This window comes from Podarcis cretensis, assembly GCF_951804945.1.
Source record: "Podarcis cretensis genome assembly, chromosome: 2".
NCBI classification, from domain to species: Eukaryota; Metazoa; Chordata; class Lepidosauria; order Squamata; family Lacertidae; genus Podarcis; species Podarcis cretensis.
Genome location: NC_137171.1, coordinates 109,560,317 through 109,573,519, shown reverse-complemented (window position 1 = coordinate 109,573,519; position 13,203 = coordinate 109,560,317). Strand labels below are relative to the sequence as shown.

At 46.2% G+C, this 13,203-nt stretch overlaps 1 protein-coding gene across 1 annotated transcript in view; it reads right to left on the bottom strand.

Moving 5' to 3' along the window:
- Positions 1–13,203, bottom strand: part of LOC307210928 (uncharacterized protein) — a 29,810-nt gene that overhangs the window by 15,736 nt on the left and 871 nt on the right. The window contains exons 2-7 of the mRNA XM_079967133.1: positions 11,426–11,521; positions 10,927–11,145; positions 8,930–8,952; positions 8,547–8,662; positions 7,114–7,233; positions 5,487–5,994 (exon numbers count right to left, since the gene is read on the bottom strand). Coding sequence (XP_079823259.1) covers positions 5,487–5,994; positions 7,114–7,233; positions 8,547–8,662; positions 8,930–8,952; positions 10,927–11,145; positions 11,426–11,521 — 1,082 coding nt within the window. The remainder of the gene's footprint in view (positions 1–5,486; positions 5,995–7,113; positions 7,234–8,546; positions 8,663–8,929; positions 8,953–10,926; positions 11,146–11,425; positions 11,522–13,203) is intronic.

Sequence of the window (13,203 nt, the reverse complement as noted above, 5' to 3'; positions counted from 1 at the left end):
TGCACACGAAAGCTCATACCAATAACAAACTTAGTTGGTCGCTAAGGTGCTACTGGAAGGAATTTTTTTTATTTTGTTTTGACTACGGCTGACCAATACAGCTACCTACCTGTAACTAGAACTATGTTCTTCTTGTTCTCTTCTTCTATATGCTAAGTTTGCAAGTTTTGAATATTTTGTCAACTTAAGTTGCCATTCTTTGGTTGGGACATCGCTCGCTTTCCATTTTGGGGCTTATGTATGGGGTTTTCTGTCAGCGCCAACTGGGTAGGTTCTTTTTCTATTCGTTCATTACATTGCAAAGGGCAGCATTGTGGGGCTGTAACTCGCAGGAACTCCCTGGCTTGCAATAGTTTTTGCGAGGAGGCAAGTCAGAACATCAAAAGCAGCGTGCAATTCTAGTGCAGGCAATTCTGTAACAGAACATTTGAAATGGCTGCAAGGGTAGTTTGCACGACACTTGAATTTTCTTTGGTGCACTCGATTGCTTCTCTAGAGAAAGGAGATTTTTATTTACTGCTGCGCAGAGAGGGGCTCGAACAGTTAAGAGTAACGGAACATGCAAATCACCATCAGTTGGCTGCTTCTACCCAGGCTCATGTGTAGATCTGCACAGCAGCAGCAACATACACTGCTCGATCGCTGTATTATTCCTCTAGCCCTGCCAAATGAATTATTTTATTTATTTATTCCATTTTTAAATATACCATCTTTTTTTCCTCCAAGGAGCTGAAGGTGGCATACATGCTTCCCCCCTCCCTTATTTAATTCCCACAGCAACCCTGTGAGGTAGGTTAGGCTGCGAGTCAGTGACTGGCCGAGTAGAGATTTGAACCCTGATCTCTCTAGGTCCTAGTCCAACACTCTAACCACTACGCCACACTGGTTCATGGGCGCAGCAAGGTTTTTTGTGCGGGGGGGGCAGAACCGATGCGATTGGTCAGCTAGTTAAGTATTTTTATTGTTTTCTTAATCTGGGTGGGGCACAGCTGCCCCCCCCCCGGCTACGCCCATGCACTGGTTCAGGAGAAAAAAACCCAACATTTCTCTCGTACATCATGAAGAACACTAGGCTGCAAATCTCCTCTAATACCTAGCTTTCTCTATGCAGGAAAACTTATTTTATTTTATTATTTATTTTATTTGCTTTAGCAATCAGACCTGAGTCTATTAAGAACTTGGATGGGAGATCTCTTGGAGATATGTCACCTTAGGCTTTATAATGGAAGAAAGGTGGGGTATAAATGTAGGGGAATAAATTAAGGTGAGCTCCTAGCTCATTAAGAAACCAATTTCCCCCACACCTGTGAGGGTACTATCACTTTAAGTGAATCAGATGAGCCTGGAACAGGCCTTGGGGTAGGAGAATGATTCAGCAATAGAGAAGCTATGAATTCCTTTAAACAGAGATGACCCATTTATTATTATTTATTTATTTTGAAACAGTTTCATAAAGTTTGTCTTACGTTTATGGACATCTGGACTTCTGCAAGTTATTAACATGAGAATAGCACAGTGTTTGCTGCTCTTGAGAGCCAGATCCAAGACAGAGAATGCATGCCTGGACAAAAGTATTTATGGTGTAGATCTAGTTTATTTCTATGGTGCTTTTCCAAATTCTGCTCCAAGCAGCTCACGACAACCGTCATGGAAGAGGCAGAGGCACTTGTAAAGGGACCTGCAACACCTCACCGTTTTATGAGGCAACAATCCCCATAGCACACTATTCAGGACCACCGGTGAATATCGAGATAGTATACCACTGAAAATGCATTTCCGTCTTGTTGCCTCTCATTTTCTAATCAGCTTAAGTAAAGCGTGCCAAGGGCTGACTGACCTTCGTCAGAAGACTGGGGGCTGGCTTCAAAACCATCAGAACAATAATTTCATTGTACACTCAGACATTCTTCATGTAGCAAGATAACACTGGCAGAGAAGTGCAATATTCTGCATGGGACAAATTGATAACTTTGCTTAAAGATATCTGTTGCTATGGCTTTCCGTAGTACATAGGAGCATGTGTTGAGAATGCATAGAGGCAGCCAGTGAGGATGGTTTAAGTTTCTGTCACAGTTGCATTCCTTCCTGTAATATTATTAAAGCTGTGTGTACCTAGACAGCATCTTAAAAAGCAGAGAGATCACCTTGCCAACAAAGGTCCGTATAGTTAAAGCCATGGTTTTCCCAGTAGTGATGTATGGAAATGAGAGCTGGACCATAAAGAAAGCTGATCGCCGAAGAATTGATGCTTTTGAATTCTGGCGCTGGAAGAGACTCTTGAGAGTCCCATGGACTGCAAGGAGATCAAACCTATCCATTCTTAAGGAAATCAGCCCTGAGTGCTCACTGGAAGGACAGATCCTGAAGCTGAGGCTCCAATACTTTGGCCACCTCATGAGAAGACTCCCTGGAAAAGATCCTGATGTTGGGAAAGATGGAGGGCACAAGGAGAAGGGGATGACAGAGGACGAGATGGTTGGACAGTGTTCTCGAAGCTACCAGCATGAGTTTGACCAAACTGCGGGAGGCAGTGGAAGACAGGAGTGCCTGGCATGCTCTGGTCCATGGGGTCATGAAGAGTCGGACACGACTAAATGACTAAACTAAACAACAACCCTTTGTTTGGGGGTTCCAGCTTTTCGGAGATATCCACTGTGGTCTCTAGATTTACTCTTCAGCAATAAATTTGAATTTTTTCCACATGCTGAGTTTCTCTTCTTTTGGCTGAAGGGTCATCGTTCTCATCCCACTATCCTTTGCAGGGTAACACAAGTTCAAAAGAGGTTTTAGCAGTTCTCATTTTTATATGTAACCTGCCATGAGTCCTATCAGGAAAAAGGCAGGGTATATATCAGGCATAGGCAAACTCCGGCCCTCCAGATATTTGGGACTACAATTCCCATCATCCCTGACCACTGGTTCTGTTAGCTAGGGATGATGAGAATGGTAGTCCCAAACATCTGGAGGGCCGGAGTTTGCCTATGCCTGGTATATATAAATACTATTGTGAGTTGAGTGTGCGTGTGTGTTAGGCTGTATGGGGCCTGAGTCCCTTCCAATTCCTGGATTCAGTGGGATCCAGCGAGGATTACATTGCTGGCATAGCCGGGCTAGCTTCGTGGTGTGGTAGTGACTCTTAAGTAAAGGTAACGGGTAAAGGGACCCCTAACTGTTAGGTCTAGTCGTGGCTGACTCTGGGGTTGCGGCGCTCATCTCGCTTTATTGGCTGAGGGAGCCGGCATACAGCTTTCAGGTCATGTGGCCAGAATGACTAAGCCGCTTCTGGCGAACCAGAGCAGCACATGGAAACGCTGTTCACCTTCTCGCCGGAGCGGTACCTATTTATCTACTTGCACTTTGACGTGCTTTTGAACTGCTAGGTTGGCAGGAGCAGGGACCAAGCAACAGGAGCTCAACCCGTTGCAGGGATTCGAACCACTGACCTGATCGGCAAGTCCTAGGCTCTGTGGTTTAACCGACAACGCCACCCACGTCCCTTGTGGCTTAAGTAAGAGTCCTTAAAATAACAAAGGAAGTGGCTCTGTGCCAGAGGACAAATGGTGGGCCCCCCTACTCACCTGGCTGGTATTTTAGAAGGACTAAAGACTGTTGTAAGAGTTGGAAGCTAGGAGGAGGCAGGCTGAAGCCCGTGATAGACAGACATGCTTGATTTCTGCTGCAATCCAAGCCTGTGGTTATGGGAGAAGCAAGACTTTATGGGGCGTTAATGCTGTGAGACCTGTAGAACTCGAAGTAGCAGGGTTGCCCAAAACCAAGTTTTTGTGCAAAAACGTAATCAGTCCACAGCCTCGGCCCCCACTACATCACCGAAAGTGGAGTGTTTTGTGTGCAGGACAAGACGTTTGAATGTAATACAAGGGTAGCCACAGTGTGGGGTGTGTCTGTGTGTGGAATAAGAGTGTCTGCTCAACGCCATTGCCAAAGGTGGGTGGAGATGGAGACAACCCAAAAAGCAGACTATTTAGAACTAGGAAGAATGAATGGGAAAACACAGGTTTTCAGGGGTCTTTCCCCAAGTAAAAACCAAATGCAAAAAGTACCCGTGGGAATGGCCAACGCTGGACCAAACTAAAAATGGAACAACTAGGTCCAGAGTTAACGTGGATCAGCCCCAATTTTTCATTTTCCCACGATCAGCCTGGCAGCAGATCATTTTATTTTTCCATTTCCTAACTGGCCAGTCGATCAATCAATCTCTACCTTTCAAGAAGGGTTTTAAAAGCAGCTTAACCTGCAGGCATAAGAAAATAATTGGCTTCTGCTCACCTCCATGCTATGAAAAGCTTCTCACGGCTGCAGATCAAGCTGTTCATTGCGCAGGAAGGCAAACTGGATTAAGATAAAATACACCCAAACTTGAATGAAAACAGGTCTCACTCTGCCTTTCTATTTGTATGTTGAGCATAGTTATCCTTGCACATATTGCATTGATTCATATTGTTTATTCTGAATAAAATCAGAACGCCGTGAAAATATTTTGCGCTTCAATAGCATCCATTTCCAAGTTCTTGAGGGAGTCTGTCATTCCACCACCAATTTCTACACACAGCCACAGTCCAGTTTGCTCACTCTTTCCTCCATCCACCCAGTTAGCAGGCCATGTGTAAGGGAAAGAACCCTGGTAAAAAGTAGGGGAGGGGAGATATGGGGTCCTCCCCACCCCAGAAAAATTAGAAAGAGGGGAAGGTGTATTTCTCACACTGCCTGCTTGCTTGGTCCTCCCTCATTTTTTCCTTGCCAGCCAGCCAGCCATCAGCAGCAGCAGTCTCTGTGACATCTGTGACATCCTCACATCTTTTTACAGGCACCTGCCGGTCTTCTTCATGTGGGGCCCAGAGGCACCCTGCAGAATTAAATGGGTGGAGAGCTTTGCTCTGGCTGCATTGAGCTCATGGTGAAAGACTGTTGTTGTTTTTTAAAGGAAGGTTTTGTGGGTGCTGTCTGATGGCGCCAGCCATCTGCAGCGAGGGGCAGGGGATGTGCCCAGCAGTCCAGGCCTAACGGTGCCGCTCCTTTAATATGAAACCTCCAGATGTTGTTGCACTACAACTCCCATCAGCCTCTGCCAGGGGTCAGGGATGATGGGAGTTGTAGTCTAGCAACATCTAGATGGCACCATCTTGGCTATCTCGACCTTATACGATGTATGTATTCTTCTAACATTGGCTGTGTTTAAAAGAGTTGAAATCAGCACAAAGTTTGTGTAATTTAGAACTAATAAGCACAATACAATTTGCTAGTGGTTTGTTTTTTATTGGCACAAAATGTGGGTTCTTGCGGAAGGAAATTTGGGATTTGTTTCACAACAGGATCCTTGCCTTGCAAGTGGGACATGGCCTGTAAAGCCACTCTTCCTATGCCATAGAGAAGATAGCTACCCAAACCTAGACAAGTGATATTTGTGTGTGTGTGTGTTATTCAGCCTCGCTGCAGTTAGCCAATACACTAACATCAAAACTCGCTGCTAAATCCTCAGCTCGGTTCCAGGCCAGACCCAGAGCCAAGGGAAGATTCTCTCCTGACTAAACATTGCTGGTGAGAAAACGTAGATTAACACTGATGTATCGGCATCAAAAAACGCCACTCGTTCCTCTTCATAGTCCAGAAATACCCAGACTCTCCTGGGGCAGTTGCCCGATGGCAAGATAGTCGGAGGATAGGTTAGAGCTTCAAGGAGATCCCCACTTTGTTGTAGAGCCCATATCTGCTCCTCAGGGCTAGGGGTGATCTGCCCTTTCCTTTTAACAGATTCTTTTGCAAAGCCCACGGCCCAGTGCTTCCCACTGGCCACTTCGACTTCCCAATAATGCCTCCCCGACGTGAGTCCCTCGCAGCCCAGCACACAGGGGTAAGGATCAAATCTCTCGGGGTTGTCAGCTACATCCTGCCATGCATCTCCGAGTCTCACACTCTTCTGATCCGCCGAGAGGACGAGGAAGGGGTTTGCGGTGTCTCCATCCAGCGTCACGTTCACTTTGAAGGGAGGGAGGAAAAAGAGAGAGTGTATGTTACAGACCTCCCTGGAAAAGACCCTGATGTTGGGGAAGATTGAGGGCACAAAGAGAAGGGGACGACAGAGGACGAGATGGTTGGATAGTTTTATCGAAGCTACCAGCATGAGTTTGACCAAACTGCAGGAGGCAGTAGAAGACAGAAGTGCCTGGCGGGCTCTGGTCCATGGGGTCACGAAGAGTCGGACACAACTAAACGACTAAACAACAACAACATGTTACAGACAGAACTGGTTCCCTATTACAATGCATTTGTGTATGTTATTTTCTCTAATATTGTATTTTGATCCATGCTTTCCCCCAATATACGTATTTTTGTGACACATTATTTGCTGCTATGGAGAACCACACTGCAACATTAAAAGAAGAAGGAGTTTCAAAGGGTGGGTGTTTCAATTTGTCCGAAAAAAATTACACATCACTTGAGAAGACAGACAAACTGATACCAGTGTACTGGAAGAAGCAAAGATCACCAGTGTCGAAGCAATGATTCTTCAACATCAACTTCGTTGAACTGGGCTTGTTGTGCAGATGCCTGATTATCGTCTTCCAAAGCAAATACTCTATTCCAAACTTAAAAATGGAAAGCGTCATGCTGGTGGTCAACAAAAGAGGTTTAAAGACTGTCTCAAGGCAAATTTTTAAAAATGTAGTATAAACACCAACAATTGGGAAACACTTGCCTGCAAGTGTTCCAATTGGAGACACCAAAGGTGTCATGGGCTTTGAAGACACTCGACTCAGGACACAAGGGAGAAGCGTGCTAAGAGGAAGGCATGCTTGGCAAATCCACACCGTGATCAACTCCTGCCCAGAAACCAATGTCCCCACTGTGGAAGGACATGTGGATCCAGAATTGGCCTCCACAGTCACTTACGGACTCATTGTTAAAACCATGTTTATGGAAGACAATCTTACTCGGCTACGAGTGATCGCCAAAGAAAAAGAAGAAGAATTCCAGAAAGTGCTAATTATGTAGATTTGCCTTTCCCTGATAACTGAATTAAAAATCTTCCCTGTCCCTACTGCTGCAACATACCCAGAAAGTGTGCAACCGCTACTGAGCACAAAAACTACTCACCTCTTGTGCCTCTTTTTTTCACTTCGGCATAAGGCAACTCAAATAATCTTGTCCTGCCTTTCCGGACTCCTAGTTCCTCTTTGGACAAAGATATGCTCTCCAGTTCAACTGACACAGCAGCTAGTGGAAGAGAGGAGAAAAATGGAGATTAGATTCCACAAAGCTGATGCGCTTGGGCCAGTGATTTTCAGAATTATACATTCAAGGAACTCTTCCCCCTTCAATTTATATGAGGAGCTCTGGTGTGTGTGCCAAAGAGAAACATGATCTAGAGCAGGGGTGGGCAGCAGGTAGACAGGGCACTGGTAGAGTTCAGCGTATTTTGAAGTAGATCAGCAAGAGCTGTTTATTAACTTCAGATTGTTCATATTTTGCAGGAGGGATTCAAGAGCATACGGAAAATTTAGCTTTACAAAATTATTTATTATTATTATTATTAATTAAATTTGCATGCTGCCCTATATCCCATAGACCTCAGGGCAGTTTACATTAAATAATAACATGAAAAACACAAAATACATAAAGTGGATCTATTGCCCTGGTGCTCCAAATTCACATTTTTTAAAAAAGAAAAGACTTTTTGCAGTTAGGAAAGTACTGGGGAAATGCATAGAGAAGTATGGGATGGACAAATACCCTGCCAGGTTGGCTCTGCCAGCGTGCCCACATAGCACCAACCTCTCCACTCCCCTGACTCATCACTGCGCTGTCCAGGTATGAAGCAGCAATACTGCCATCAAAAGGGTGGTACCACAGCATTGCTCCATCATGCTGGCCACTCCTGATCACCAGCTGGGAACCCAATTTCAGTGGCGCACTTTGGGCTTTCAAATTTCAGCGCACCCTGTGCAGCACCAAAATCCCCTCCCTCCCTGCTTCCTTGTTGTGGCGCCTCCTGCAACACCCTCTTGGCTTGGCACCCAGGGCAGGTGAACCAGTCACAGTCCCCTAAATCGCCCTCTGCAATAATCCGGGAGATATATGGGACACGGGTGGCGCTGTGAGTTAAACCACAGAGCCTAGGACTTGCTGATCAGAAGGTCGGCGGTTCGAATCCCCGTGACGGGATGAGCTCCCATTGCTCGGTCCCTGCTCCAACCTAGCAGTTTGAAAGCACGTCAAAGTGCAAGTAGGTGAATAGGTACCGCTCAGGCGGGAAGGTAAACGGCGTTTCCATGCACTGCTCTGGTTCGCCAGAAGCGGCTTAGTCATGCTGGCCACATGACCCGGAAGCTGTATGCCGGCTCCCTCGGCCAACAAAGCGAGATGAGCGCCACAACCCCAGAGTCAGCCACGACTGGACCTAATGGTCAGGCGTCCCTTTACCTATATATGTGTATATATATATAGTGACAAACGAATGTTAAAAATTACTATTTTACTATTTCTAGTAATAATAATTCCTCCCTTCCCTTCCACCCCCACCTTGGCACCTTTGAATTTCTTTAAGATCTTTTCCAGATGCATCCTTTTCTCGGAAAATGCATCCAGCCTCTTCTCCAGATCTTGAGAGCAACCCACTGGTTTCTGAGTCTTCTGATCCTCGCATCTGGAAGGGGGAAAGGCTCTCCTTAACCACGGACTTGAGAATTCTCAAACCCATGTTCTTTGCCTGTGCCTCCAACTTGGGAGTTAGTGATTCCCAGAATAAGCGTATTCCCCACCCCCACCCCCGAACCAGTGATTGTGTGTAAAGTGGATCAAGGCCACCCTTGGAGAAGGAAGCAGCGTCAATGAGACTCTTGCACCCCAGCACAGATCCTGCAACCCTCAGGCCTGTCTCTAGTACTGGTCTGAACTCATGAGAGAACCGTACCTGCTCAAGGTGTTTTTGAGATCCTAGAGATGGGAGAGAGAACACAAAGTGAGATTATGCTAATCAGACATACATTGCTCATTGTTCCACATTGTTAAAGTTCCATATTCCTGCATTGCAGGGGGTTGGGCAATATTGTCTGGAGCTCAGCCTACACTTGAGTAGGACCCTGGCAGAGACACTTGCCCGACTGGCATGTTCCCTCCCTCCTGGTCGATCGTTCGGGAGCTTCAAAAGCTTTCTTCAGCCCGAACATCACAGCGACCTATGCCAACCGACATCGGCACACTCAGGGATCTGCGGCGTTTGCGCACCTTGTGTGACAGACCTCAGCAACTCAGCATTTTGGCTAATCTACTTTATTTACATATAAACACACACGGAGCACTGCAACGTGGCTCCCTCTCTCTCTAGCATCAGACAGCAAAGAGAAAAAGAACAAAGGACAATAGTCCCACTTCACAGAACACAGTCACACAAACATCCTGTCTCTGTCACTTCCCACTCTGTGGAGTCAAAACATATACTGTCATGTGATAGACAACAATCCCATGACTGCAGTCATGGAGCAAGAATTCTAACAAAAATGACCCGCATGGTCCCTTCCAGCTCTACAATTCTCTGATTTTAAGTGTTTTTACTCTTAACTTCTCTTGTTTGCAGCTTCTCTCCGGTTACTTTGCCTGAAGCAGAGGGGCAATGCTTGCATCTTTTCTCTGCTTAAACGTCTCAATATTTATTCCCAGGTGAAAACACACTTTAAATACTTGTAAGGTCATTTGTTTGCAGTCGTTCCTTCTGCCCTGTCAGTCCTTTTCCTCCCATCTTCCTTTTGCTATTTCCCCCAAAGGCTTTTTTTTATTTTGAAAAGTAAAGAAATAAAAGGTTTTCATCTGTTCAAACAATAAAGAGATAAAAGAAATAACAACAGGTCCTAACCATCTCTCTCTCTTTGACACGTTCATCAGCTGGCCAAACTCTGACATCACTCTGATGCAAGGTGATTGATAAGTGGGGCAGCCCCACCTACTTTTCATGCAGCCTCCAGGGGTGTGGGGAAAATAATGATCCAGCCCACTGGACAGATCCCCTATTCCTGATCTAGAAAGTTTATGGTGTTTTTGTAATACTTGCTTTTCTTACAAATGTACAGGAAGAGCCTGAAGGTGCTGCTAAAAGGTAAAGGTAAAGGTACCCCTGCCCGTCGCTGTCCAAAGACACTTCCGGGTCACGTGGCCAGCGTGACGAAGCTGCATCTGGCGAGCCAGCACCAGCGCCGCACACAGAAACGCCGTTTACCTTCCCGCTAGAAAGCGGTCCCTATTTATCTATTTGCACTTAGGGGTGCTTTCGAACTACTAGGTGGGCAGGAGCTGGGACCGAACGACGGGAGCTCACCCCGCCATGTGGGGATTTGAACCGCCGACCTTTCGATCAGCAAGTCCTAGGCCCTGTGGTTTAACCCACAGCACCACCCACGGTCCCATGAAGGTGCTGCTGCTACACATCAAATCTGCAGAGAGAGATCCTTCAACCGCAAGATGCTTTCGGTCCCTCAATTGAAACTCTAAGAATCGTAGAATTGGAAGGAACCCCAAGGGTCACCTAGTCCAACTCCCTGCAATGCAGGAAATCTCAGCACTTGGTGCCCCATCCAATCTGAAACCATACCGGACCCTGCTTAGCTTTGCAGATGTGCTAGCAGTTTCGCTGCTACGCCCCTGATTTGCCAGTGTTGTGTGACTAGCCCTTGAATTGGCTCCCTCCAGGAAATTCAAGCGAGAACACTAAGCCACATGTGAAGACCAAAAAAAGCCAGGTTCACTGCTCCATTCTAGATCATCAGATCCTTTCCAGCCCTGTACATGGCAGTGAGTTAGGTCGTGAAAACAAGCAGGAGCTGTCCTCCAAATAAACATGCTAGATCTAGATTACCCCATGCCTGTCTAGATTTAGTAGCCCCAAGGCCCCAGAGGAAGGATCCCTGCTCTCCTTACCTGGAGGAATTCACTCACAGGCTGCTTACATCTCTCTTCCACATCGCGGACGAGGTCACGAAGGTTGGAAATCTCTGATGTGGTGGTCTTCTCCTCCATTATTACTTCCTTCTGTAGCTGTTCTAGCCTGGCCAGCAGGAATTCTTCTTGATCCTCTAGAAACTGATAGAGCTGCTCAAATTCAGACACAATCTTCTTCCCTTCGGAGTCTAACCTTTCCTGCAAAGAGCAGGTCAAAAGGAAGGCAGGGAAGGTCAACAGGAAATGTTACGGTATAGAGTTGTGGCATCAACACCTGAACAACCAGCTTTCCCCATCACTCAGCATCCATAGTGGAAAAGCACCACTTGCTAATATTTTGTTTGTTATGCACCTGTTAAAGGCACAGAAGCCTGGTAGAAGGGGGAAATGGGCAACTTGGACTGCTTTCATCCACCTGGCAGGCCTCCACATGTTTTAAACTCCAATCAGGTGTTACGTCTGAGAACTGCTGACTTACCAGACGTTTCAAGCGTCTTCTCACTTCAGCTAATTTCAGGGCCTGGAGTTCCTCGGTCTTTTGCTTCCAGATCTTCAGTTGCATCTGGAAGTGTTCCTTTTCAACAGAGAAATTATTAGCAGGCTTGTGGGGCATGGGGGTGGGGTGGGGAACCTTACCTATACAGTGGTACCTCGGGTTAAGTACTTAATTCGTTCCGGAGGTCCGTTCTTAACCTGAAACTGTTCTTAACCTGAAGCACCACTTTAGCTAATGGGGCCTCCTGCTGCTGCCGCACCGCCGGAGCACGATTTCTGTTCTCATCCTGAAGCAAAGTTCTTAACCTGAAGCACTATTTCTGGGTTAGCGGAGTCTGTAACCTGAAGCCTATGTATGTAACCTGAAGCGTATGTAACCCGAGGTACCACTGTAGTAAGATAGGAAGGGGAAAGTGCTTTATTATTATTATTATTATTATTATTATTATTATTATTATTAAATATTATTATGTATTTTGTGTTTTTATGTTGTGAACTGCCCTGAGATCTATGGATGAAGGGTGAAATACAAATTTAATTAACAACAAGAGGGAGGTAACTTATGAGAGTCTGAGCAACCTGTGTGGGGCTTAAGTCACATAATTCTCACTTGAAATAATCAGCAAAAGGGATAACGTGCTTGCTGCCAGTTCTACATATGGCAAGAGTCAACTCACTTGAATAACTTAAACCACATTCATGGCATGTATTTAAATTGCTGTTATCACTTTAAACAGTCAAGGCTTCCCTGAAAGAATTATGGGAGCTGTAGTTTGTTAAAGGCACTGAGAGCTACCCTCGCAGAACTACACTTCCCAGAGCAGCTGAAGAATCAGTCCCCCTTCACAGAGTGCTCTGGGGATTGTAGCTCTGTGAGGGAAATGGGGGATCTCCTAACACTTTTCAGCACCCTCAACAAACTACGTCTCCTAGAATTCTTCAGGGGAAGGTGTGACTGCTTAAAGCGGTGTCATAGCACTTTAAATGTGTGGTATGAATGTGCGGGTGGCGCTGTGGTCTAAACCACTGAGCCTTGGGCTTGCCAATCAGAAGGTCAGCGGTTCGAATGCCTGCAATGGGGTGAGCTCCTGTTGCACGGTCCCAGCTCCTGCCAACCTAGCTGTTGAAAGCACATCAAAGTGCAAGTAGATAAATAGGTACCGCTCTGGCGGGAAGGTAAACGGCGTTTCTGTGTGCTGCTCTGGTACGCCAGAAGCCACTTAGTCATGCTGGCCACATGCATGTACGCCAGCTCCCTTGGCTAATAAAGTGAGATGAGCGCCACAACCCCAGAGTCAGCCACGACTGGACATAACTGTCAGGGGTCCTTTACTTTACCTTTTGTGAATGTAACCATAGTCATGTTCATTAATTTCAAGGGGTCTACCCTGAGTAAAACTGAGTTGAATACGTGTAAGAAGCTACCTTATACAAAGCCCATCTAGCTCTGTATTGTTCACACGAGCATTCCTTAACCTTAGGCCCTTCATATGCTGTTGGACTATAACTCCCATCATCCCTAGCTAGCGGGACCAGTGGTCAGGGATGATGGGAGTTTTAGTCCAACAACAAGGTAGAGAAAGGCTGGTTTACACCAACCAACCCGTAGCAGTTCCCCAGAGGCAGGAAACATCCCCTGTCTCCCCTAGAGATACCAGGGATTGAACCATGGATGTTCTGCAAGCAGTCCAGATACTCCACCCCGCCTGAGCTACACCCCTTTCAGTGGTACCTTGGGTTAAGAACTTAATTCGTTCTGGA